This window comes from Cuculus canorus, chromosome 15, assembly GCF_017976375.1.
Source record: "Cuculus canorus isolate bCucCan1 chromosome 15, bCucCan1.pri, whole genome shotgun sequence".
Taxonomy (NCBI): domain Eukaryota; kingdom Metazoa; phylum Chordata; class Aves; order Cuculiformes; family Cuculidae; genus Cuculus; species Cuculus canorus.
This window is the reverse complement of record NC_071415.1, coordinates 780,566-807,454: the sequence shown is the minus strand read 5'-3', so window position 1 is coordinate 807,454 and position 26,889 is coordinate 780,566. Positions and strand designations below refer to the sequence as shown.

At 55.3% G+C, this 26,889-nt stretch overlaps 2 protein-coding genes across 5 annotated transcripts in view; one reads left to right on the top strand and one right to left on the bottom strand.

The window, feature by feature from the left end:
• Positions 1–893: 893 nt before the first annotated feature.
• On the bottom strand, positions 894–9,031 carry UBALD1 (UBA like domain containing 1). Its single transcript, XM_054080938.1, has 3 exons — positions 8,813–9,031; positions 2,901–2,960; positions 894–2,025 (listed from the first exon to the last, which is right to left on the bottom strand). The coding sequence occupies exons 1-3, from the start codon at positions 8,918–8,920 to the stop codon at positions 1,705–1,707; spliced, it is 489 nt and encodes a 162-aa protein (XP_053936913.1). The 5' UTR covers positions 8,921–9,031; the 3' UTR covers positions 894–1,704.
• A 7,970-nt stretch (positions 9,032–17,001) lies between these two features.
• The window catches only part of MGRN1 (mahogunin ring finger 1), a 56,396-nt gene continuing 46,508 nt past the window's right edge, over positions 17,002–26,889 (top strand). For all 4 annotated transcript variants that reach the window (XM_054080346.1, XM_054080344.1, XM_054080347.1 and 1 more), the window contains exons 1-2: positions 17,002–17,156; positions 24,998–25,116. In XM_054080346.1, coding sequence (XP_053936321.1) covers positions 17,069–17,156; positions 24,998–25,116 — 207 coding nt within the window. In that variant the 5' untranslated portion in view covers positions 17,002–17,068. The remainder of the gene's footprint in view (positions 17,157–24,997; positions 25,117–26,889) is intronic.

The following is a 26,889-nucleotide window of genomic DNA, read 5'->3' as shown; positions in this document are numbered from 1 at the left end:
CTGACCAGTAAGACATTCAGGTCTGTGGTGTGGGCTCGGATTTTCCAATCCCATCGCTCCTGGTAGCCCTGGGGCAGGCACACGGCAGCGCCCCTCCCCACCACCCAGGTCTCCATGTGGCTTCATCTGCATTTCATGGGCTGGTGCCTCCCGCCCAGGTCAGGGACAGACCGCGTGTCCCCTGCGTGGGCTCCATGCCACAACTCTCTGTCTCACAAACCATCCCCGCTCACAGCAGGACACGATGCCCACAGCCCTGGCTCGCTCCAGATGCCACCAGCTTGGCCCAGTCCACCTCGGTGGGGCAGGACTGAGCCACCCAGCTCCGGCACAACCCTGCACAGGGAAGCTTACGAGGGCCAGCAGCAGCTCCAACCCTTGCTCCCTCTGTACAGGATGCAGCCCGGCTGACACCATCACTCCCACAGTGTTTATTACGGCAACAGAAATAAGAGAACGACATTAATTATTGACTAGTGAGCGCAAGGATGCGGGGGTGAGGCCTCGTGGGAAGAGGGTTTGGCAAGGATGGTGTCCTCTGAGGGATGCAGTCCCCATCGTGTGGTGAAGAGGGGATAGGAGCCAGGTCACAGCAAAACAGCCACAACCTGCGAGTGTCACACAGGGCGCTCAAGGTGTCACCGCAGCCATGCCATCAGCCTGCCCCTGCTCGGGTCTGACTCCCACAGCCGCTGTGCTGGGGCAGCTGGCAGTCACCACTCGGCTGGGACAGGGTGTTGGGAGCAGCACGCATCCAGCGGAGATGCAGCCAGCCCCAGCTCGGAGGCACGGCATGCATGAAGCCACTCGGAGAGGAGATCCTCCAACACTCCACGGCCAGGCCAGCCTTCCCTGCATCCCACTGCTACTGCAAACGAAGCAAAGACACTGGGTTCAAAGCAGAAAAGCGTGTATTGCAAGCGGCTGCGGCACGTCCAGAGAGACTTCCAGCCGCCGGGAGAAAAGAACAGAGGGGTTAAAAACGATCCCAGTCTCTAGGGTTACACTGTGTCATGCAAACAGCCCCGGAGCAAACCCCATCTCAGGAGGGCGAGGGGAGGGTGTGCTGGCCCTGATCGGCCACCCCGAGCTCCCCATCCAGACCCAGCCCCGGTGAGGCACCTTCCCAGGAGCCGGCGTCCCCCAGCCCTGCACAATAGACAGCTCGTGTGGGGTGAAGGCTGTGGCCGAGCTGGAACAGTCCTTGCTTTCTCCCCCCCCCTTACAAAAACAAGCCGTGTGGGGTTTCTGCCCAAAAAACGGTGGAGAGGGGCTGAGGGATGGGGAGGGGGGGGAAAGACACAGGCACAACCCACCCTGCCTGATGGGGTGGCCCAGGGACTGTGAAGAAGGGACCTCCTCCATAAATGTCACTTGCATGCAAATTCCGGTGTCCCAGGAGAGGAGGGGGTGCTCCCTCCCCGAGAACCCGGCAGCGGTGGCGTCCCAGGCAGAGGCCAGCACCGGTCCCATGTCCCACGCAGCCTCCTGCTGTCTCTGGGAAGCTCCCTTCAGCTCGAAGACAAGTAAAAACTACTTCAAACCAAACCCATGCAAGGCAGCTATTTACTCATGTGTCTCGGTGGCTGCCAGATGCCCTGGCAGCAAAGTTCCTCTCCTCTTTGGGGAGGGGGGAAAAATATATATATATATATATATATTCATCCGCAGGGGTCCCCGCCGCGTTTGCTCTCCACCACGGGCTCATCTCTCTGCCTCCATGGTCACGTTGGCCTTCTGTTCTGCCGTGGCCTGCTGGGAGACGGCGGCTGGCCAGCCTGCGGGCTGCGCCGGCGGGGCCGGAGTCCACATGCTCTGCTGCTGGCCGGGAGGGGAAGCCGTGGGCCAAGCAGGGTTGAAAGCCCCGTGCTGGGGCAGCGGCGGGGCCGGAGGCGGTGGAGAAGTTGCCATGGAGGCCACGGGGCTGCTGCTGTTGAAGCTCTCAGAGGCCTTGAGGCGGGAGAACATGGTGAGGGCGTCGGGGAAGTTGGGCGGCGTGGCTGGCGTGTTGGCGGGAGTGCACATCTGCGGGAAGGAGACAGGGGATCAGGCGTGTTGGGGGTCTCCACCTCCTGCCGCCCACCAGGGCCCAGGACAAGACCCTCTGCCGCCACTGCTGCAGCACACAGAGCTGCTGGACCCACACCCTGTGAAGATGCTGCCTGCAAGCAGCAGTTATTTAAGGCTCTGAAAGTAATGCTGTGGCAAGAGCTCCCGTCAGAGGGCCCAGGCAGGACCCAGCCAAGTTGGGGACCCCTCTACTCCACCTCCTGCAGGTGCTCCCTTGCACCTGCAGCTTTCTGGCTCGGCAGGCACAAGGCTCAGGCTCAGCTGCCACCCCACGGAGCCCAGGCACACCCTGGCCCTGCCGGGCACTCGGTGGGCATGCTTACTGCACGCTCCAAATCCCCAATTGTCCCCAAGAGTCAAATGAGGTCACGACAGCAAGTAAATCCCTAAGACACATCTGCCCAGGAGGATTACAGGCTCCTGGTGCATCACAGTTAAAGGGACCGAGTCCGAACACAGTAGTAGTCTGTGGACTACAATTGTCTCGTGCTCCAGACCTTCCCTGGGCACTCTCTGCCATGTGGGGGCTGATCTGGACTGTTTGCTGTGCCCAACGCATCCTCCGTCAGACCATCCGTCTCCGAGGGGCAGCCCCAATCCCTCTGCAGGGTTCTGAGGGTGTTCCTGGACCTGTGTAGGGCAGGTTGTGCCACTCCAGCTGCTCTCTAGGGAAACTTTCCTTGCAGGAAGCTTGACAGCACCCTGCGCTGCTCCCTGCCTGCACTGCTGAAGCTGTGGAGCGGCGCAGCTGGGCACCAGCAACAGCCCAAAGTGCCCACCAGCTGGTGCTATACCCCAGGAGAGCGCTGGAGAGGTGGGAAAGCACTTACCATCTGATGGTGGTGGCTGTAAGGGATGTTTGTTTCTTGGAAAAAAGCGCTGAGAGCAGTCTGGAAAAGAAAAAAAGGAAGATGATGTTACCATCAGCACACAGACCGGGCACCCACCTCATCCTCTACACAAGGGCAGGGCTTCATAAGACCTCAAGATGATCCAACACAGGCTCTGGAGGGCTGGACCGTGTCTGCAGACCCTTGTCGGCACGGGAAAGTCCTGCGCACAGCCGCTCCATGCCTGCAGCGAGGCAGGAAGGGATCTTTGGGATCACTTTGCCTGTGGCTCAGAAGCAGCCACTGCTGGAGCGGAACCCAGCAGGCATTTCACAACTCACAGCGATGGTCCGCAACCACTGCATGCAGGGAGAGGACGGAAACCAAATCCAAACCCAGCAGGGGAAGCCCAGCAGGAACCGGTTAGATGTGTGTCCCTAACAGGACAAGATCGCAGTCACCGTATTTGTGGTGGGAGTTCCCCAGGACTGGCACTGCAAGTAGCCCACCCTATATAGCAGAGCATTTCCAACTTTGTCGCAGGCGGGGTACAGTTAGGACAGGCATAATTTTGGTTAGCTTCCAGTTCAGACCAGTAATAATCCAGGAAACATGTCAATGGGCGCTGCGGGGTGAGAACACGGGAGAGCAGACACCCAGCCTGGGTCCTGGAGGCAGCAAAACCCCTGGAGAGCGGGCTGGTTCAGGACCAGACAAGGCGAAGCTGACTCCCATCCTGCACCAGGCTTTAGCGGAGTTAAGGCTAGGAAATGATATTTTGATTCAGCTGCAGGCCAGACTCAATAGAATATTAGAGAACTGGGTTGGGTTCTATTCTGGTTGGAGGGGAAACTCCCCCCTCGCCTCCCACGCAGCCCCCTCCCCACGGCACCCAGCCCGCGGCTCTACACACTGGGGTGCAAGGCACCAGGCTGTGGCCAAGCGCTGCCACCCCACACCCGAGACTTTGCTCCCTTCCTGCAAGCCAGTGATGGGGGTTACCCAAGCTGCTAAAAACAAAGAAAAGCCTGGATAAAGCAGAGGCAGGTGGCACTGAACCCTGTGTGACTGCAGCAAGCACAGTCCCAGCACCACACACTCCCCTCGTCCTGGCACCCACAGCCACACGCTCCTGTCACACCCAGGATGAAGAAGTCAGTTCAGTGATCTGATGGAAAACTATTCTGTCCCAAAACACCCAGGCTGGCAGGCCCTGGGAAGGTGAGGGGGCTGCGCTCATACTGCTGGGGAGTTGGAGCCGGGGTTTATGGCTTCCTGGCTAAAGCAGGGTAAACGGTCAGCAAGAGCAGGTGGCAGCCAGGCGCGATCGCTGCACACAAAACAATCATCCAGACTAGGGTGGGGGAAGCAATTCCTGCTGTGGAGCCAGCAGCTCCCAGATCTCGGGGGGAGCACGCAATAGCTGGGCTGGCAAGGCTCTTCTCTGCCAGAGCAGTGTTTCTGCAGCTGTGTTTAATAAAACAGCACCCAAACCCTGCACCCAGCCAGGCTGTGGCCATAGGCGGGACCCACGGGATTTTAGCAACAGCCATACAGTGGGATGACGGGTCTGCAGTCCCCAAGACAGGCTCAGAATGGGCCAGCACACATCTGTGAATCAAGGAAAAGTCCAAGGGAGACAGGGACACTGCTGAGGCAGTGACACCCCCACCACCACGCTACTCTTCGTCCTGGGTAAGGTCCGATGCCAACACCCACAGTCCCTATCGCTTCGACCGAAAGGATTGTGATAAGAAAGGGGGGAAACAGCAAATGGGAAGCACAAGCAGAGGTGTGGGCACAGCCAGATACCATAAGCTAATTAAATACGCTCTCTGCTCCTGTTTTGCAAGTGGCCTCGGCTGTGCCATTGGCAGATGGGGACAGAGAAGGTCCCCACAGATCAATGCTGGTGCTGGTATGAAAGCTGTAACCCAGGTGGAGCAAGCACTCCACCATCGCAGGCTCCTCTGCCTAAAACACTGCATCTCCTCCCCTCCATCTGCCCCTTCCCAAGCATGGCAGAAGCAATTCCTCTGCCCACCACCAAAATCCCTCCAGCTGCAGAGATCAGCTGCTACCACCCAAGGGAACCGGGACCTGCAGCAGCTCTAACCCAGGCAGGTGAGAGGCCCACACGCCCATCCCCTCAGCACGGGGTGCCAGGGCTGCACACGGAACCAAAGCTGCTGATGCTGCCTGGTCTCCAGCCAGAGCCACAAACGTCAGGGGCAACCAGTGTGACAACGAAGCCCACTAAGGCTGCTCTGCTTGAGAAGGAGCTTGAGCTGCAGCTCAGCCATGACCCTGGACTGCGTTCCCCCCAGAACACAAACCCAGGAGCTTCGCAGGAGGCAGATCACACAGTAGTGACTGACTCGAGGCAGGACGATGACTGCAAAGGCTGAGTGGGGAGGTGAACACAAGGAGACCCAGGTGCTGAGCAGAACAAACAGCTCGGAGGAGCAGAGACCTCTGCAGCCGCTCAGACGAGATCCTAGGTGCTGTGTGATCCCCTGCCCATCACTGCCCAAGCCACACTTGCTCCCACTCCCAGTTGCATGTGTGAGCCGCAGCCACTGCCAATGCAGGGGATGCAATACCAGCACCAAGGATCCGGCAGCAGGGAGCCCACGGTGCTAGAGTAGCCCTGGGGCATCCTGCCCTTGAGCCACAATGGAAAGGGAAAGGGGCTGGATAAAACATCAATCAATCAGAAGAGGAAGCGGAAATCCAACCATGGATACAGCAGGCAGAGCCAGATCCCCGCGCCTCCTCTTGTTCCCCGCGCACAATCTCACTGCGCTGAACAGAAACACACACTCAGCACCAGGAAAAAGGAAGGAATGGGTGGGTTTTTTTTAAAGCTGATGCCTTATCCTTCCCAAGCAGTTCCAGGGGCAATCAGCGCATAACAAAGCCAATTAATATTCTTCCACTTGGGCAAAAGCTTGATCTGCCGCGGCAGCCTGGGTTCCAGGCACAGTGGAGGTACCTGCTGCCCTTCCTGGATTCTCCCAAAAAGCCGGCACCTGCGGCCTCCGAGGCTGAGTGCCAACCTTCACCCAGACACTCCAAGTGGCTTCCTTCGGCTTGCACGCCTCCCTGGATCAGCCACAGCCCTGCTCCAGCTGCTGGAGGGCTGGGCTGGCACAGCCACTCCTGCTGGCACCCACTGAGCCCATCCCTGGAAGCACAGCACAGCTCACAGCGATGCAAACGCTGCGAACTCCGCTGGGCATGCTGTGACAAAGCCTGCTCCGGGTCCCTACGGAATAGGAGTGGAGTCAGGGTGAGTGGGAGAGGCGATCCACGTGCTACCCACGAGCGGCTCTGCTCCTCGGGGATGGAGGGGGTGCAAAATAAACAGCTCCTTTGTCAAGCCCTGAGTCTTATACAGGCTCTGATCAGCTCGTGCTGCATCAAAGGCAAATATCCTCACCACTTTCCTGACCTCCTGCCCTGCGCGCTGTCCTGCGTCATATCCCTTCCCTCCGGACAAACTCCAGGTCTGCCAGTTGACAGAACACCATGCACAGCAAACCTTCTCTGCAGCCCCACCAGCCTCAAACTATCCAAGCCCAGGAAAGTGGTTCCAAAACATCGACATCCCACCATCTAAAGCTGCCCTCCTTCCTCCTCCTGCCAGTGATCCAACCCTCCCCCCGACTCCCGCTCTCTGCCAGGCTGTGACAAGCACAGCCCACATAGGAAAGGTCCTGAGCCGGGCAGTTGGACACCAGGAGTGCCCTGGCCAGGATGGATGCACAGAGCTGGGAGAGGCCAGCTCCTCCTGGCTTGTCTCCAGGCCAGTTGGTGGGAACATCTCTCCCCACAGTGGTCTTACAGGAAGGAGCGATATCCTCTGGATTGCTCCGACACACCACACCCCTGGAGCAACGCTTTGAACCCAAGGAGACTATGAGGCAGTATAAATCACCACCGAAACTTGCCTGAACTCTACCGATTTATACTCGCTGCAGATGCGGGCCAGCCAGCAAATGGGTACCACACCGGACTAACAAAAGCCCCAGAGAATCCCAAGCAAGAGGACAGAGCACACTGGAGTCAGGAGACGCCAAAGAAGCCATACCCAGCAGCCATTTTGCAAAGGGAACAATCTGACCGTTGCACCAAAAGTGAGTGGGAACATGGTAACCACTCCTCGCAGCGCCTTTGTTTACAGCCGAGCTTCCTCCGAGTCACGTGAGTGCCAAGCCAGCCGCAGGCGGCCGTTTGTGCTTGTGCAACTGCCAAACGGTGGCAAAGTTCTGCAAAAAGCCTTCAGAAAGAGAAGTTAAAACTTTTGTCATCCGTCCCCAGCTCTTTTGCGACACGCACAGAGGTGATGGAAGCGGATCCCGCCCGTCCCAAAGAGTCACAGTCAAACTGTATTAGTAAACAAAACCCAGAGGATGTTACACACGCAATGCATTCACTGCCGACGGCACTCCCGGAAGCGGACTGTGGTGACCAACGGGCACGGTGGAGGGGAACGCCAGCTCGGCTTTCCATATGGCCCCGCACACCCACCACACACGGCTGGCTTTGAACACCTCTTGGTCTCTGATTTAGCTGCTGGGAATCCTGCGGCTGCACATGATAACCTGTCTCCATGTCAGAGCCAAGCCGGGAATAATGTACGACCAGTGCGCTTGCACCCAGTTGGGCTGTGTCGTGAGCTAAGCAAGAGGTTCCCTAGCACAGTGTGAACACAAATGAACCCTCCAGCCTGACTCAGACGTCCTCCTGCATCACAAAACAGACACTTCCATTACAAAGGTGGCATTAGCGTCAAATCCATCAGCTCCAGACTAGGGAGCTGCTGGGGCTGCAGGAGGGAGAGAAAAATTCCTACTTAGAAAGAGCTTTGTTCACTACAGCCGCCGCACTCCCTGCTTCGCTCCGCGTGCTTTAGCTCCAGGGATCTCTGGAGGAGCAGGGCACTCAGAGAGGCTGCTTGGGGGTCTGCACCCACAATCCATCCCAACACATGACGTTAACCCCACCAATATCACGGAGCCTCCTGCCTGCAAGCGAGAGGAAAAGGCGTCCAGAGCCAGAAAAGCTTTGTCCTACAACGTCTCCTCTCCCACTGCTGCCTCCGTGTGACTCGGAGGCTGGGACTGCGGAAGGCTGGGGTGGGGGGTTTGCACTCCACAGCCACGCTGGGGGGGTTCCAGGCCGATGTGCATGAGTGAGTGGAAAAGAAGGAGCGTGGGTCCCAGTCCTGGGGAGCGGATCTGCATCCCACAGCCACGCGGGGGGGGGCTGGAAGGGGTCAGGGGGAGGAAGAGCGTGGGGCTCTTTCCTGCAGAGGGAAGGGTTTGCACCCCACAACCATGCAGCAGGTCTGGACCTGAATGGGGAAGGAAGAAACATGGGTCTCGGTCTTGAGGGAGAAAGGCATTCGCACCCTAAGACCGCGGAGAAGGGTCCAGGTGAGGGTGGGTGAGAGGGAGGAAGAGAAGGAACGTGGGGATCCGTCCCGAGGTGCGGGCTTGCACCCCACGGCCACGCGGGGGGTCCGGACCAGGATTGGGAAGGAAGGAGTGTGGAGCTCGGTCCTGGGGAGGGGATTTGCACCCCATGGCCATGCAGGGGTTCTGGACCAGGAAGGGGAAGAAACGAGCGCGGGGCTCGGTCCTGGGCAGGGGGTTTACACCCTACAGCTAGAACGGCTCGGGGAGGAAGGGAAGGAGCGTGGGGCTCGGTGCTGGGGCAGGATTTACACCCCACGGCCACGCGGGAGGGTCCAGACGAGGGTGTTTGGATGGGTGGGAGGGAAGCCTCGCGAGACACGACCCCGCGTGGGGACCAGAGTGACTGGAAGCGGGCAGGGACCGCGCCCCACGGCCCGGGCGATGAGAGGCAGCGTCCCCAGCCCCCCCCCGGCGGAGCGGCGGCCTCACCTCGAACTGCCAATGCGCCGCCTGCAGCAGCTGCTTGGCCTGGTCGGCGGCGCAGCCGGCCGCCAGCACGAACTGGTTGATCATCACCTGGTGCTTGAGCTCGTCCATGGCGCCGGCCCCTCGCCCCCACTCCCGGCCCGCCCCGCCGCCCTCACGGTGCCGCCACCATGGCGGAGCCGGCGCGGCTCACGCCAATGTTTACTGGGCACTGACTCACGGCGCCCGGCGAGCCCCGGCGAGCGCGCGCAGCACACTGGGAGTCGTAGTTTCCGCCCACGCTTCCCCTACGACATCCCTGGGCCTCTTGGACTACAACTCCCATCAGCCCCCGCTTTGTTTGCGGAGCGGCCGGCGCGCGTTGAGTGACGCGCCGAGCCCACCAACCGCCGCCCGCGGCTTGGCAGGACCTGACCATATATGGTCAACAACGCCGCGGCGGCCAATCAGAGCGCGCCGGGGGCGGGGCGCCGCGAGTCACGTGGGCGGGCGGTGTTTACAGCCGGCCGCGTGCGGTTTCCTGTTGACGTGCGGGGCGCGGCGGGGGGGCCGCTGCCCTTCGGCCCCGGGGAGCGGGGCGGCGGCAGGGAGTCACCTGCAGGCCCTCAGATCGCCCCCCCCGGCCTGCAGATGCTTGGCGAGGGCCCGCCCCCCCGCCGGTGCCCGGGGATGGAGATGTCTTTTCCCATCTCATGGCCCCGGTGCCTGCGGGGAGGGGGTACGGCGGTTCCTGGGCCCGAGTCTGTGCTAGGGATCCCCCCAGAGCTGATGAAACATGAGGGGTTACCCACTGCCCCCGGCAGAGCAGCTCCACTTACTCCCTGGGTGCGTCCCTGCATGCCTCTGACACAACTGCTGAGGTGCAAGAGCAGAGGCAGTGCCCAAGGAAGGTTCTGGAAGGTGGTGTAAGCTTCCAGCACCAGGCCTGGCCTAGGGATCCCCACAGAATTGAAAAAACATGGGGTTCCCCCCCGCAGTCCTACTATCCTCGCTCCCTGGGTGCCCTTCCAACACAGCTGCTGAGGTGCAAGAGCATAGATGCTACCCAATGAAAGTTCTGGAAGGTGTTGGGAGACTCCTGGTGCTAGGGCTGGCCTAGGGATCCCCACAAAGCTGATAAAAAATGGGGGGGTTACCCAGTTCCCCTGCAGTCCTGTTCCCTTTGCTGCGCAGGTGCCCCTCTAACACAGCTACTGAGGTGCAAGAGCAGAGGCAGCACCCAGGGAAGGTTCTGGAAGGTGCTGGGAGGCTCCTGGTGCTGGGCTCGGCGTAGAGATCCTTGCGGTGATGAGAAAAGATGGAGTGCTTGTCTAGTTGCCCCTGCAGTCCTGCTCCACTCGCTCCCTGGGTGCGTTCCTGCACCCCTCTGACACAACTGCTGAGGTGAAAGAGCACAGGCAAGATCCAAGGAAGGTTCTGGAAGTCGTTGGGAGGCTCCTGGTGCTGGTCCTGGCTTAGGGATTCCCCACAGAGCTGATAAAAAATGGGAGGTTACCGAGTTCCCCCAGCAGAGCTGCTCTCCTCATTCCCTGGGTGCATCCCACGCCCCTCTGACACGACTGCCAAGGTGCAAGAGCAGAGGCAGCACCTAAGGAAGGTTCTGGAAGGTGTTGGGAGGCTCCTGGTGCTGGGCCTGGCTTAGGGATCCCTGCAGAGCTAAGAAAACATGAGGGGTTGCCCAGTTCCTCTGGCAGAGCTGCCCCCCTCACTCCCTGGGTGCATTTCACACCCTTTTGATGTGACTGCCAAGGTGCAAGAGCAGCAGTCCTGCTCCCCAGGTGCCCCTCCAACATGGCTGCTGTGGTGCAAGAGCACAGGCAGCACCCAAGGAAGTTTCTGGAAGGTGTTGGGAGGCTCCTGGTGCTGGGCCTGGCTTAGGGATCCCCGCAGACCTGAGAAAACATGAGGGGTTGCCCAGTTCCCCTGGCAGAGCTGGTCCCTGGGCGCATCCTTGCACCCCTCCGACGTGGCTGCCGAGGGGCAGGAGGAGAGGTGGCAGTGAGGGAAGGTCCTGGAAGGTTTTTGGAGGCTCTCGGTGGCAAGAAAGGATGCTTTGAGAGCTGGGCATTGCCATAGCAGATGGAAGCACACAGTTGGGCAGGCGCTGCTGCCCCACAGGCATGATGGTGTTGCTAAGGTCCAGGAAACAATAAGCAGGCATGGGCAGGTGGCTGGAGCGGCTGGCGATAAACCAAAGGAAAAAGCAGCGTGAGACCAAGAGAACCGCTGGTTCCACGAAGCTTTGAAGACCCCCGGCCTCCTCCGCATTTCCTGGGGGATTCTGTTCTCCTCCCTGCAATTCGTGTTGGGGCTTAGCGTCGCCGCAAGCAGTTTGATCACTGACACCTCTGCCCCTGGCTGGCATTTCAGATATTGCTGAGCCATGAGGATTAATCGTTGAAGCTCGTGCAGATCACGCATTTGACCTGAGGGGTTTGCAACCTCCGCTGCTCGGGCACAAATTTGCCTCGGTATCGTCCAAAGCTGACCTCTTCTGTGTCTCTTTTAGCAACCATGCAAAGTACTCCAGACCTTGGAGGATGCCGGGGCCAAGGGGATTTTTCCTCCCCTGCCCAGATCGGAGTGAGGGCACAGCTGTACCAGGGTGGCAGTGGGATGCATCAAGAGGTGACTGGTTGAGACAACCCCAAGGGGGAAGTGGCAAGAGATGTGTGGCCAGCAAGATGTAAATACAGCTGGAAAAAAAACAAATCTCCCGAAGGATTATTTTAATCAGAGAGAACCAGACTTTTTTAGAAACCTTGTAGTTTGATGTTTGAAAGGGAAGGGCTGGGTTTCATGCTTCATGCTTTCAGTTTCAGGGAGGGCTGCAAGCCCTTTGGAGTAGGGCACTGTTTAAGAAGGCAAAGTTCATGGGCTCACCCTTCCTTCTGGCATGGAATAACTCTGCGCGTAGCCTCCAGGGCTCCTGGACCTTGTTGTTCTACAAGTACCTGACAAACAAAGCAAGTGGCAGCAGCAGGGAGGGGACAACTGAGACAAAGCAACTTGCTTCACTGGGTAATAAACCCCTGGGCAGCTGGACTTTGGATGAGCTGCTCCGGTCGGCGGAAGGTTTGCAGGCAAACAGACTTCTTGTTTACATGGGCGTGCTTGTAGCTGCCTCCCCCGGTAGAGATGTCCAAGGAGACTCCTGAAGGGCAAGTTGTGGAAGCTGGTGTGTGAAATGTGTCCAGCTTCAGAACTCCTTTTTCATCCACAGTTTGCAGAAGGAGTGATGGAGACCAGCTGGTTTTGGGAGATAGTAAGGTGACCTGTGGTGACAGTGAACATACAGATGAGCAGTATGGAGCTGAGTGAGAGCTGGCAGAGGACATGGGCTTACGGCTGAAGTATCTCCACTATCCAGGGTGTGCTGGAGAATGGCTCCAGAGTCACCTTTTCTTGGATGGATTTTGCCCAGCAGGAAAAATGGTTGAGCTGGAAGGTAGCAGGGCCGCCTCATCACCTCTTGGGCTCCACAGGATCTTGGAAGCAAGACCGTGACCCAGTTTCACCCTGGTTCTCTCCGGCTTGGCTGCTCTCACTCTGCGCAATGATTGCACCTGGAGTTCCAGGCTCCCTTGTGCCTCATGGGAGTGGTTTTATTCCTTTGGGGGAATGTCAGGGAGGGTCTCCCACCTTTATGGCCTCCCCCTCTCTCCATCCTCAGCATGGTGCAGGGCGCAGGGCTGGCAGCACCACACTGGGCAGGAGAATATGGGCTCAGAGCCTGGAGTTGAAGGGTGAAGGTGCAAACCCCACACCTGGTGGCACCGCTAGGGTTTGTCGGGCTATTGTCATAGAATCATAGGATCATTAAAGTTGGAAAAGGCCTCTAAGCTCATCCAGTCCAGCCACCAACACACTACCACCATGTCCTGAAGCAACACATCTACACGTTCTTTGAACACCTCCAGGGATGGTGACTCCACCGCTGCCCTGGGCAGCCTCTGCCAGTGCTGAGAACCTTTTAAGTGAAGAAATTTTTCCTGATCCCCGATCTAAACCTCCCCTGGCACAACTTGAAGACATTTCCTCTCATCTTTTACTTGGTAAAGGACTTGTTCCTTGCCACCTCTGGAAGCCACCATGGTGCCACAGGCTGGGGAGCTGCTGCTCCTCTGGCCCATAGGACGTGGCTGTGGCATTGCTGAGTCCCCATGGACAGTCTAGCAGGGCAGCCCCGCTCCCTGCCCTGCTGCTGGCAGCAGCTCTGTCCCCAAATTGCCCGCTGTCCTTCTCCCCATGCTGCTGGCGGTGGCTCCTGTGAGAGTTGGAGGAGGCGAGTGGTGCAATATCCTGCCTTTGTGTGTGCCAGTGCCCACATCCCCCAGGCTAGATGGGTGTAAAGGAGCTCTCATCCGCTGGAGGTGCTGCCCTTCAGCTCCACCACTTGCTCCGGACCCTGGGGTTTGGAACGGAAGGGCTGAGCCTGGCCCTGGCACGCTGCTACTATTGTAGTTGTCAGTCACACATGTCTCACCGAACAGGGCTCTGGCGAAGATATTCTGCTGCAAAAGCTCCTGCCCTCCCAGATGACAATAACCCTCCCAGGGGCCCAACCGCTTCCTCTGAGGTCCAGAGAGCTCCGCAGTCCCGGAGGGACCTTCCTGCTGGTGGAGGTTTTGCACAAACAAAAGCCTCCTGGCACAGCAGCTTCCCCGGCTGCTTGTGTGCTGAGCAGTGCCAGCGTCCCGCTGCTTGCCGGGATGCCAGCTCTCTGCTTGGCTTCCCCGCTTAACCCGTATGGCACTGGGGAAGCTGCTTCTATCTCTGGAAAAGCTCAGGGGACGGTGTTGAGATGGTTGCCTCCTTGGGCTGGGGAGAGGCAGGATGCTTTTGGTGCTCAGGATGCAGGAAGGAAGGGAGAGGGACGCTTGTCTTTTGTCCCTGTGCAAATTCCCCACCTCGCTCTACTGCATGGTGCTAGGACGGCTTCGTTTTGCCCCCGTGCTCATGGCCAGCTGGTTTCCAGCATGATACGGGGAGATGGAGCTGCTGTGCCTTTCCATGCCGGGTCTGCTTCTGCACCAAGCCCCAGATTGGGCTGCTGGTGTGCGGGGTGAGCCCACAGGGGGTTATGGGTTCACCGCTGCTGCCAGGGCACTGCCCCAGGTGTGTTCCCAGCACCAAAGAGCATCTTGGAGCTGCTTGTGCAGGCAGGGAACAGCCGGGACACGCTCCAGGGCGGCACACAGGGCTGGGCGTTGCTTTGCCGGTCAGCAGACTCCGTTCCTCCCTCTCTGTGCAATTTCTGTCACGAGAAACTCTTGCAGGGAGAGGCTGGTTGAGCAAGAGGCACCGTTGCTCTGGGTGCCAGCAAGATCCTGGGGGACACGGCAGGCAGCATCCGGGCATGGTTAGTGCAAGGCAGAGCCCAGGTCTCCCTGTGCCGTGTGCTGAGTATCCAGTTTGCCAGTAGGATGTGGATGTTGCCAGTTCCCTGGCTTTCCCTCATCCTTCCCAGCCTGCTGCACCATGGGACGTAGCAGAGCAAGGTCTGGTCCTGTCCTCACCCCCAGCACCCGTTGCCCCACAGCCTGTGCCTCGTATGGCCTTGCCAGCACAGAGCGGCTGTGCTTGAGGTGGCCACAATGACTGCAAAGGTAATAACTAGCTGGAAGCACATTTCCCCATGGGTTTGTTTGCTTATTCCTGCTGGGTGTGTTTTAGTTTGTGTTTACGGCCAGCAAATTCGACCTACCATCCTGCTTGCTATCTTTACCTCCTGTGCCGGCAGGCTTGGTTCTCATCTGTGTCCTGCCTCCTTGCATCCCAGCCCTCTTCCAGTGCCAGTCTCCTGCTCCCAAAGCCAGTTTGAGAGATATCGCATGTGCCACCTCACGTTCTTCATCTCTCCCTAGGATCCCTGACTCCACTGCTGGGAATGTGGGTCCCCAGTTCCTTTACAGCGTGTGTGCAGGCAGGTGCCTCCTTCAACAAGCCGAGCCTTGGGAGCTCTACCCCGCAGCTTTGCAAGACGTGGGTGCCAGAGGGGACAGGGCTCTGTGTTGGGCTCTTGGTGGGGGCTTTTTCATGCCTGTTCCTCCAAGCCATCCTCCTGGCTGTTGCGTGCTCTAAGACAGCCTTCAGCTATTCCCTGCTCTTGTCTGAACCTCAGACACCTCTATTCACTTTCCTGTGTGGATTATCTGTCAGAGGAAGAACCCAGGAGAGGTTTCCCTGTATGCATGCCACATGGGGAGGTGGATCGTCTTCATTTCCTGCTGGCAGTGAGCCTCTCAGCTGGCAACAGGCAGCACCCGTGAGAGCTGGCCTGGATAACGAATCCCTGTGCCAAACTTTCCAGGAGGTGCCCGGCTCCCCAAGCTGGTCCCCATGGTCTGCAGGCTCCCCACACACCCCTGTCCCAGAATGGAGCAGCCACACATGAGGATACATCACTAGCACCATGTCCTGGCCCCCACCAGCCAGGGAAAGCAGGCTGGTGGGGATGATTGTGGTGGTGTTGTGTGAAGCTCTGCTGGAAAACAACTGCCAGTGGGTTAATCATTCCCAGGGCTGAGCAAAACAGCCGTACTGGGCACCCTCCTTGCAATTCCTGCTTCTTACTTTGCCTGTGTGTCTTGTGCAGGCTGTGTCCCTGGGCATCCTTCCTGAGCATCCCTGTGCAGGCTGTGTGTCCATGTGTTCCTGTGCATCCCTGTGCATTCGTGTGCTTCCCTGGGCATATTCCCTGGGAATCCCCATGCAGGCTATGTCCCTGTGCATCCCTGTGCACCCCTGTTCTGGCTGTGCTTCCGTGCATTTCTGTGCAGGCTGTGTCCCTGTGCATTTCTGTGCATCCTCATTGTGCATCCCTGGCCATTCCCGTGCACCCTCCCTGTGCATTCCTGTGCAGGCTGTGTCCCTGAGCATCCTCCTTGGGCATCCCTGTGCATCCCTGTGCATCCCTGTGCAGGCTGTGTCCTTGTCCATCCTTGTGCATTCCTGTTCATCCTCCCTGGGCATCCCATGCAGGCTCTGTATCTGTGCATCTCTGTGCATTCCCGTGCATCCCTATGCAGGCTGTGCCTCTGTGCATCCCTGTGCAGGCTGTGTCCCTGGGCATTCCCATGCATCCCTGGGCATTCCTGGGCATCCTCCCTGTGCATCCCCGTGCAGGCTGTGTCTCCGGGTATCCTCCTTGGGCATCTCTGGGCCTCCTTGCTGTGCATCCATGTGCAGTGTGTCCCTGGGCATCCTACCTGTGTATCCCTGTCCAGGCTGTGTCTCTGTGTGTTCCCATACATCCCCAGGCATCCTCCCTGGGCATCCCCATGCAGGTTCTGTCTCTGTGCATCCCTGTGCCTTCCATGCATCCCTGTGCACTCCTGCGCGTCTTCTCTTTGCATCCCTGCGTAGTGTGTCCCTGGGCATCCTCCCTGGGTATCCTCCCATCCGAGGACAGGCTGAGAGAGTTTGGGTTGTTCAGCCTGGAGAAGAGAAGGCTTCCAGAAGACCTTAGAGCAGCTTCAGTAACTGAAGGGGCTACAGGAAAGCTGGGGAGGGGCTGTTCACAAAGGCTTGTGGTGATAGGACGAGGGGGAATGGGTATAAACTGGAGAGGGGCAGATTTAGACTGGACATAAGGAGGAATTTCTTCACTGTGAGGGTGAGGAGGCCCTGGCCCAGGTTGCCCAGAGCAGTGGTGGCTGCCCCATCCCTCGAGGTGTTCCAGGCCAGGTTGGATGGGGCTTGGAGCCCCTGATCCAGTGGGAGGTGTCCCTGCCCATGGCAGGGGGTGGAACTGGGTGGGCTTTACCCCTTCCACCCCAAACCACTCTATGATTCTATGAACCTTGTGCGACCCTGTGCAGGGTGTCGCTGTGCATTCTTATGCATCATTGTGCACCCTCCCTGCGCACCCCTGTGCCCTCTCCAGGCTCTTTTCCAAGGCGCACCCCCGTTATCCCCGTGCCCATTCCCAGCGCTTCCCCCCCGCCCCTTGCAAGGTCCCCGCGATGCATGACGGGAGTTGTAGTCGCGGCGCGGGCGGACTCGCTTTCTCGGTGTGCCCCATGTCGCCCCCGGAGTTGGGGTGGCTCTCTGCCGCAGTGCCTGACGGGAGTTGTAGTCGCGGCGCGGGCCGCCTCGCTCTCCCGTCCTGCCCTGCGGCGGAGGGCCGCCCGCAGACGCGGCTGAGCGGCGCGGGGCACGCCGGGAGTTGTAGTCGAAGCCCGGGCGGACTCGCTGTCCCGGCGTGCCCCGCGCCGCCGCCGCCGTGGGTGCGGGTGCGGGCCGCTCGCCGCCGCCATGGGCTCCCTGCTCAGCCGTCGCATCGCAGGCGTAGAGGACATCGACATCCAGGCCAACTCTGCCTACCGCTACCCGCCCAAGTCCGGTGAGGGACGGGGGAGGCGGGGGGCGCCGGGGCCTCCCGCCGAGGGGACTGGTCAGGGGGGCCGCGGCCTGTCGGGGTCCGGAGGGACCGGGGGTGGGCGGGCACTGCTCTGGGAATGGGACTGGGAGGTGGGCAAGGCTCCCTTCCCCACTGTGGGAATGTGACTGGGATGTGGGCAAGGCTCCCTTCCCCACTGTGGGAATGCAACTGAGATGCGGGCAAGGCTCCCTTCTCCACTTTGGGAATGCGACTGTGATGTGGGCAAAACTCCGCTCTGGGAATCTGGTCGGGATGTGGGCAAGGCTCCTTTCTCCTCTGTGGAAATGCAACTGGGATGAGGGCAAGGCTCCCTTCTCCACTCTGGGAATGTGACTGGGATGTGAGCAAGGCTCTGCTCTGGGAATGCGACTGGGATATGGGCAAGGCTCTGCTCTGGGAATGCGACTAGGATATGGGCAAGGCTCTTGTGTGTGCTCTGGGAATGTGACTGGGATGTGGTCAAGGCTTCTTTCTCTGCTTTGGGAATGCGACTGGGATGTAGGCAAGGTTACCTTCTCCACTGTGGGAATGCAGCTGGGATGTAGGCAAGGCTCTGCTTCTCCACTTCGGGAATGTGAATGGGATGTGGGATGTGAGTAAAGCTCATCTTCTCCACTTTGGGAATGCGACTGGGATGCAGAAGGTGAGCAAAACTCTGCTTCTTCACTTTGGGAATGTGACTGCAGCAAAACTTTGGTCTGTGGGATGTGAGACGTCACCTGCTGGTACAGAGGAAGCCACCAAGGAGTTCAGTGGTGACTTGGAAGGAAAATCAGATCTGGTGGGACATAGGGTGGAAAAATTCCCACATGAGAACTGTCTTTACCTTCTTGGAAGGGCACTGGTTCTTGCCTGGATGCCTTTGGACATGGCCTGCATGTGTGTTTGTTTTCCAAAGGCTGATGTTGGGAAAACTTATAGATTTGCCAGCAGTGCCACTTTTGGAAAGCTGGCATGAGCCTGTGACTCACCTCGTCTTAGACTGGCTTTTGACATTGGCCTGGTTTAACTTGTTTAAAGAGTTTTATTTATTCTTCTCACGAAGCAAACCATCAGGGAAATTCAGGCACTCTGTTGTCCTACAGCATCCATTTACTTAAAAATCTTGCTGAGTTTCTCTTCTGCTAGGTCTTTTCCAGGCAGCGTAAAACATCTGCAGAGCAGCAGTTTGGGCTCCCTAGATTTTGAGTACAGGTTCAACGTAGCCTTTTTGTCCAGAGGCTGGTGTTCTGCGTGTGTCCAGTGACCTGCTGGCTGTGGCATCCTCGGGGCTGTGTGATGGACAGAGCGAGCTCCCCCCGTTTTGTTTGGAGAGAGTGCAAGATCTTCTTGAACATAATCCTGCCATCGTTACACCTTGTCTTGCTGCAGGTTGGCCCTCGGCAAGAGTGGTGATGTGAATGTTGGGGTTGTCCTATGCAGGAACAGGAGTTGGACTCAATGATTTTTGGGGGTCCATTCCAACTCGGAATATTCTGTGATGTGGAGGAAATAGAAGGGGGAAGTCTTCGCAGAAAACTTCTTCAGCTATGTTGGCTCTCTTAGGAAATGCAACCTGCTTTTTTTTAACAGAGGTTTGGGCTACTGGGAAAGGCAGATGTCACTGCTGGGAACCCAGCAGGACTCTGTGTGTGCCTTGGGTGGCTGGGATGCTTTCTGGTCTGGGAGACTGGGTGGATGCGAGCTGCCAGCTGAGCTGTAGCTGTGCTGGACAATTTCCTTACAACTTAGAGGCTGCACCCGATTTCTGCTGACACTTGGACAGGATTTTAGATACAGGCTGGATTAATTCTAACCACCACGTGTAATGAACATTAAACTGCTTCTTTCAAATCATAGAATCACTAGGTTGGAAGGGACCCACTGGGTCTTCGAGTCCAACCATGTCCAAATCAACATGTCCAAATCATCATCCTGTTGGTTCTGCACTGGTTTAATTATGTGGACTAAGTGGTGTGTTCGGCTTCTGCTTGTTGAGGTAACACAGGTGAGGATGGGTTTGTGCGTCCACACACCCTGTGGCAGAGGTCTGCTAACCTCGATGCTACCAAAGAATGTTCCTTGGAAAACTGAACAGCCAATTCTTTCAACCAGCTGGTTAAAGGAAAATAGTGGTATTTCCTGTGAAGGCTTTGGACAGCATTAGGTGCTTGTTAATTAATTTTCTACTGCGCTTTCTTGTGCTCTTTCTGAAGGCATCCTGGCTTTGGGCTAGACCTTTCTCTTTGCCCTCTGCAGCTTTATCTAATTGGGATCCTCTTGACTTTGGGAAGGGAGAAGAGCTGTTCAAGCTCAGAATCATTCCAGGCAGAAGAAGAGATCATGAACACTTCTAAGCTGAGATTCAAGGAATGTCACTGAATACTGGAACAGTAAAGGCTGTTTGGATGGCAGCCTGTCCCCTCAGATGGAGCGTGATCAGGACACTGTCCCTCCTGGAAAGACTGGCTGTGACCGGTGCAAAATGTGGCAGCAGAGAGGGAAGATGACTGGAAGGGGGTGTGTATGGTTGTATTTGATTTCAGAAAGCAAGCTAGAAGTAGTACACAAAGTTTTTGGGCAAAATGATTGCTGGCTATTTCTGAGTTGACGCTATCACTGTCAGCCCTGTCCTGTTACCGACTGACTAGAAGAAGACAGTTTTCCATTGGCTGTGAATGTGTGTGGACTCCCGGCAGCACGGAGGTTACCCCAGAAAGGCTGGAAGGTGCGGTGAGGGAGTCTTACCTGAGGTTCCTTGTGTGGCACCGAGGGCTGCTGTCACCTTGCATTCATTCCCTCCAAGTCTTGGGTTTAAGCAGATTGCAGCTCCCTGTGGGTGTCTGGGCGAGCTGCCGTCTGTCACCCATGGTCAGCAGTGGTTCGGAGGAGGCAGGTTTGCATTCTGGAGCAGACACACCACCTCCCAAGAGGAAATAAACACAAAACAGAGGTCTCCTGACTGCACTTTAAGCAGTGTGACAGCCTTCCTGGGGAAAGGAGCACAATTACTTCACCAGGCCATCCCGAGTGACAGCGCCTTTTTGAGTCACAGCCGGTTACAAATGCAACGATGAATATTCAAGTTCTCATTTATTGACGTTTGATGTGTTTATTGCTGCATCAGTCACTGCTCCCTGTAGTGGAATCCACCTTGGTCTTTCTAAGCCGAGCTCCCTAATGAGGCCTTTGCAGATCTTTTAACAGCTTTGTTGCAACTGGTATGTGGTTTTGTAGTTAAAAATCTTCTGCAAATGCCCTGCTTATTCCTCCAAGGCTCTGGATGTGGATCGTCTGCATTTCCCTTCCAGCATCTGAGGGTCTGAGGCTGCTGAAATGGTATAAGATGATGCCTGATTCCATTCAATGCCTCTTCTCTTTTAACCTTTCTTCCTTGCTGTGTGGACTGTGCTGGCATTGCGGATGCCTGACCAGTTGGAAGGGGCTTGGACAAGGGCCCAATTTGTAATTAGTGTTCCTGTGAAATGGGCTAAAACTGGGTGATCACAAGGAATGGTCGTGATCTTTGCTGTGCTTCTATGCTTGAAGCAGTAAATCGATCCGTGTTCTTGCATGCAGCCTCACAATGCCCCTATTGCTTTAGCAACCAGTAAGCAACGCACTGGTGTTTTCAGCATTTCCTTTGTCAGCTCCTGTCTTGTTCCAGTGAGCTCAACCGCAGCGCGGAGCAGGGCAGGGAGCATGTCCCCTTTCTCCTCTGGAGCAGGAGTTGCAGACACTGGCTGTATTTAGGAGGAGAAAGGAGAGGTAGATTAATTCTCTCTGGAGCTGAACTGCATTGTTGCTTGGGAAAGATGCTGTAATCAAGAAGTTATAGAAGAGTGCCCCAAGTTCTGCCCAGTCCATCCTCTTGTTCCCTTGTTCACCAGCCACATGCACCGTGAGAATGCTGAGACAGCATTGCTGAAACAGGAACGTGTTCATCTGTTTCACACGTGGCTCCTCAAAGCACAGCGGAGTGGCTGTCTCCTTTACTCCTGCTGTGATTCCAGGGGGAATTCAGCCCAGCTGTGCTGGTGATGGCCACCACCCTTGCCCTGTGCATTGCTTTGCTCCCTTCTACCCAGCTACTCACCAGCAGCAAACTGGAGGACTTGTGGGTCAGAAGCAGTTGCTTTTGCTACTTGTTCGTTGCTGGATTCTACTTAACCCAGCTCAGAGCCATGTTTCCGTTCGCTGTGTGATCACATTTGGTGGCCCAGCATAGAGGATGAGGATGGTGCTGGTGCAGGCTCAGGATGTGTCGAGGGCTGTGCTGTCATCCATCCCTTGGCACGCTGTGGTGGCGAGTGTCTGCCTGAGTAATTAAAAAGCATTCCATTTCTATCACTTCCCTATTTATTGTAGTAATGGTGAGAAGCCTAAATGGGCATTAATTACTTTCTGTTAATGAACGTTGTCTGATACAGTGTTTTGATGGGACTGCAGTTGCGTTGTCGATGCTGTGCTGCTGGCTGTTGCAGGTGCTGTGTTCCCTGCAAGCATCTCACTCGGGCATCAGATTCATGCATCAGGTTTGCATGGTCATGGGATTAGGGTGCTGCATTGATGAGAATTAATTACAGCTGGAGCAGTCTGGTGCTTAGTGCTGGTGCCTTAGTGACAATGAAAAGCCACCACAATGTCGGACACCACAACGTCGGACTAAATGTTAACCGATTTGGTGCCATTTGATGCTTTAGAGAAGCCTGAGGTTCCAGTTTCATTTTTGCAGGGACAACCTAATGAGTTGGACTTGGCCATTCTGGGTAAAGTTTTCTACCACAACAATTTCTTCTACAACCATTACTTATACTTCACCTCCCTTAGCAGTATCAGATGTTTGTGTGCTCTTTTATCTAATGCCCTCCCATGTTTTGTGCTGATTTACTCTGGGAAATAGAGTCGAAGCCCCCACTTTTCTTTGCTCCTATCCCTTCCTTGGTTTTCTGTGTATGATTCTTTCCCTGAATGCGTGTTGCTGCATTTTCCTGGGGGATTTCTTTTTGTAGCAGCCCTGTGGAGGATTAATCCACAGGTTTTTTTTTTTTCTTTTCTCTTTTTCCTGCCAAAGAGGATGGTGCTTTGTGCTCCCCTCCAGTCCATAGCTGTGTAATGCTGGCCTTGCCACTCCTGCCTATAGTAGGGCAGGGCTTATGAACTGGGGGGGACATGGTGGTCTGGCTGCACGCCTGGAGCTGGAAATAAAGCCTAGAGGTGGAGCTGCAGCAGGATTTTAGTGCATAGAAAATACACACATGCCTTTTAGAGATATTAAAAATCATTCTAGTGCTGGGTGTGTGGACATAATGGTGGCTGGAAGAGGGGATACCTTGTTTTTACCATGTTGAAGTTTCTCTGTCCTTTTAGTCCTTGGTGTGATATTTACAGAATTGCTTCCTTAGAACCCCCTCAGGGACTTGTGACAGTGGTTGAGAGGAATAATTCATAACTCCAGTCTTATCTTGAGAGCTCTGAACTTCATGTGATATTCTAGCAACTGGTTTTGGAAAGCTTGCAATAGAATATCTCTTTTCTTCGGCACTAAAAGCTGTGAAGGCAGTTTGCTGTCATCCTTGTTTGTTAGTTTTGCTGTTAAGATCTTGTGAATGCTGCAGCTTTTGTATCTGTAGCAGCACTGGCAAAGCCCCGGCGTGTTCTGGTTGCCAGTGTGTTCAAAGTGGTTCAAAGTCAAAGTTTCTCAAAGTGGTTTTCCTCATGCTCTTTGTGACTGGCACTGCCTGGGAAGCGCCTCTGGGAGAAAATACTTGATGTCGCAGGAGGTGGCTTAGCAGGAAGGTGAAGGGAGCCCTCAGTCTGAAGGTAGAATGGAAGCTGTGGTTCCCAGTAGGTACTGCTGTGTTGTGGGGGTCACCTCGAACATGCGAGCTGTGCATCTTGGTCTGAGCTGTGCATCTTGGTGTCACTGTGGTTGTATGAGAGAGAGCTTTTCATCCCAAGGTGCTGGAGAGGATGTTGGGCCGTGCACTTCTGGATGGCTGGCTCCTGCCGGTGTGGGTTTTGGTGGTGGGGAGCAAGTCCCCACCTACTGACCTCTGTGTCTTCTGTGCCTGGGACGCAGAGCTTCTTCCACATGAAAAACTCTGCTCTGAATTTGTGGAATGCAGGTTTGCTGAGGTGAGTCGAGCCCCGAATGTTTTGTTCACAGGATACACGGGAGCTGTCTGACTTATTGCAGATAAGCAGCTGCTGTGGTTCGGAGACATCCTGCACAAGCGTTGTCTTCACAGTTAATCAGACAAAATGCTCCAAAACCCAATCCTATTTGACCCATGTAAAATAAGAAATTAATTCCTAAACCCCAGTGTTCCTCATGCTTTTCTGAACCTCGGTATCAGTGTAAACTGCTGCAGTGTGTCTCGGGTGGAGAGACTGGACCCAGTTAGCTGTGCTTGGAGATTGTATGCTTCGAGATTGTTTGCTTTTTAATTTGTTGCTTCTGGGAGGGAAAAGATTACCTGTCATTTGGAGCCATCTGCTTTTTGTTGTGCTGATCGTATAGGACAGATTCTAGGTAAATTGTGGACCTGTGCTGGAGTTGATGATTGTATCTGGAAAGAAGGATGTGTTTCTATAGTGTAAACATCTGGATGCTTGTGAGCTGAGCTCAGCAAAGCTGAGCACTACCATCTCCATTAAAGCACTGCCATCTGTGCGGAGAAAGAAGAGCCTTTCTTGAAGCATGAAGGAAAGAAGCCTTAATGGAAAAAACAGAGCCATTCATTTCATGAGTATGAGCCCTTCCATTTCAGAGTAAATCATGCTCGCCTCTAGCGAGAGGGACTGCAAATCCTTCCATAATGCCTCCATAACCGTTCAGATGATTTGTTACTGCTTCTGTAATGACTCGTTTTAAAACAAATTTTATGCTGTCTGTGCGTTGCAGCTAGGGAAGCAAACTTATGTTTGTCTCAGTCCTTCCATCATGAGCATGAAAAACCTGCATTCTGAAAGGTCAGGGGAAATGGCTTGGGTGGAGCCTTTTATTGTACTTCTCGTGATCTTTAAGTGCTCTGAAATCCTAGCTCCATGGTGTTCAAACCTGGGAATGTTTCCCAAAGTCCTTCTAGGAAGGTGCTACATCCCTAGTGCTCTCATACATTTGAACTGATTTGGTTTGACTTTGAGGTTAATCTGATTAATTCTCTGCTTTAGAATCGCAGTGACCTTGAACGCGCTTCATCTCCTGGAATTTGTGCTCTAGTTCATCACCTTTAAAGAGGAGTGAAAACGATCTGTAGTGAAGCCTTCAGAGCTGAAGTTCGGTTTAGTCAGTCCCCGGCTTTATCTCTTCCAGATATCTGTGTTTCTGCATTTAGAATGGTCAATGTTTGGTTTTGTGTGATTCTAGCACTGGGGTATGGGAGTAAAAGAGGGGAGGGAAAGTAGACTGCCCAACAGGAGCCCCTGTGGCTGCGCAAGGCTTTGCAGTGGGAGGAAGCCTCATTCTGCGAAGAGCAGGTCAGTGGTGATCATAGGGCTGGACTTCATACTGGAAGGTGGAGAAGAGGAGGAATTAATCAGAATTAAGCATTATTGGAAAGAGCTTACTCTTACTGTCCCTTCTCTGGAAAACAAGTTCAAATGGAATTATCCCCACTGTAATGATTGATTCTAGGGTTTGGTATTTTTTCCCCTGCTTCTACTGTTGGCAGTGGCCATTGGTAGTACAGGGAAGGAGTGAACTAGCAAGTATTTTCTGTCTTGTGCTCTGTTATACTAGTGGACTAAAACCTGCACAGACCAGCTGCTCTCTGAGAAACACTGATTTAGAGGGGTTTTTGTGGTTTTTCTTTTTCTAGGAAACTACTTTGCAAGTCACTTCTTTATGGGAGGCGAGAAGTTTGACACCCCTCACCCCGAGGGCTACCTCTTTGGCGAGAACATGGATCTAAACTTCCTCGGGAATAGACCTGTTCAGGCAAGTTTCTATTCACTGTCTCTTTTACCCTTTTGTTTCTGCCTTATTTTGGAAAGTAGGGCTGGTGCTAGAAGATCGCACAGAGCATAGGGGGACCCTCACTACCTGGGGAGCATCATCGCAGCTTGAGGTGCAGGAGCCTTTCCCACCCCGTGTTCTGCCTTGCTGGCTGATGTAGCTGTTCAAGTGCAAGCAGAGTTTTTCTAAGAATCAGCATTCACCTTATGGACTTATTTTCACTTAGGGCAGAGGGAAGGAATAGTGAAGGAGGAAGTGCAGAGACTCAGAAACAGATTTTGGAGATTCTGATGGCTTTTTTCTATGAGACTCCCCTGCCTGAGTGAGCGTAAAACGTGCTGCAGGGAGGGGCAGGTGGGGAAGCAGATGCACTCTCAGAGCCTGAGGTTCACAGGGCTCCCGGGCACGCTGGATGAATTCCAACCAGTGTTCAGCCCGTTCTCTGGGCTCTGGTTCTCAGAACTGCTTAAACAGAACCAAAGGTAGCAAAGCAGGAGCCATTTGGAGATGTTTTCAGTGTGCTGGAGAAGAAATGGAGAAGAGCTTTGTGTTTTGCCAGCTGCTTTCCTAGTTGTTTATGCAGCTTCAAAAGATGAAAAAGAAAAATTGATGTCAAGATTTTTGTCTTCAGAAAAGCTGTGACTGTTAGTGAATTTGTGCCTGTAGTGCTTGGAGGCAGTTCAGTATCGCTGCTGCTTTACAGAAGAGGGAAACTGAGGCAAGATGTCTCACTGTTTGAATTGGACCAGTGACAAGCACGTTCTGCTTTCTGAGTTGCCCTTGGGCTGTGACATTGGTTTTGTTGGCACCACAGTTAACAGGACTCTGCGGGATGGAACAAGAGAGAGTCCAGAAAGCCCTTGTTGGAGCAGGGAGTGCAAATGAGCAGCAGAATTAGGAAGGAGGGACTTTATATGCAAATTGTTCTGGATATAAACGTGCTGTTAACATAGTGGGACCTTCGCCAAATAGGTGTAAGAGAGGGAGGCTGCCGTGGTATATAGTTTGCCTATGTAAAGTTAGTGCCGTTTGCCATCTCTGATTAATCTTCAGGGAAGAAACCACTTGAACACAGAGCAGCAAAATGACTTTCTGAGCTTGGGCCAAGTTCTTGCTCTGGAGTAACGGAGGTCTTGACTGCTCTATGCAGAGTGGTGCTACCAGCCACAGCGCCAAGCAGCTGGGGTGTAAGAACAGTAGTTGCTGCTGCCCTGTGACTTCTCTGCAGGCTGTGGCACAAGGTATTCTGTGACATCAGTCAGGAAACAGCACGTTTTCCCTCCGTCTCTGACTTGTTGCCCCTCCAACACTTTTCTGTGGCTGGAGGGGATAACACTGAGGGACTGTGTCCTGGAGCTGCCCTGAAGTCCAGCTGCAGCAGCTTTCGGCTGCCTGTTCAGTAGACTCCTTGTTTCTAAGGAAAGTCATATATTGGTGGTCCCTGGTACTCCTGTTCCGGTCAGTCACTCTCACTGTGCTGCAGGGCACCTAGGAGATGTGTGTATGAAGAACCCCAGCTCTAATGAGGCTGCATGGTGGCACTGTTGCTGAAGGCACGTAGAATAACCTGCCTGAAACCCTGTCCCGTAGTGCTGTGTTGTGCTGTTGCTCTGCCTTTGGGCGCGGCTGTGTCTTCAGTCTGAACACCTATCAAACTTGGCAGTTGTGCAAGTGGATGTCTGGGTTTCAGCCTTCCCTGGCTAGATGGGAGATGCAGCAGGCAGGTCTGCAGCTGTGCAGGTTGTGGTCACCACA

What these genes read in the sequence shown, in the direction of transcription:
- UBALD1 (XM_054080938.1), bottom strand. Translation starts at nt 8,920, where the DNA reads ATGGACGAGCTCAAGCACCAGGTGATGATCAACCAGTTCGTGCTGGCG. An exon ending in CGGCGCATTGGCAGTTCGAG is followed by an intron (nt 2,961 to 8,812) that starts GTGAGGCCGCCG and finishes TTTCTTTTCCAG; the next exon opens with ACTGCTCTCAGCGCTTTTTT. An exon ending in ACAGCCACCACCATCAGATG is followed by an intron (nt 2,026 to 2,900) that starts GTAAGTGCTTTC and finishes TCCTTCCCGCAG; the next exon opens with ATGTGCACTCCCGCCAACAC.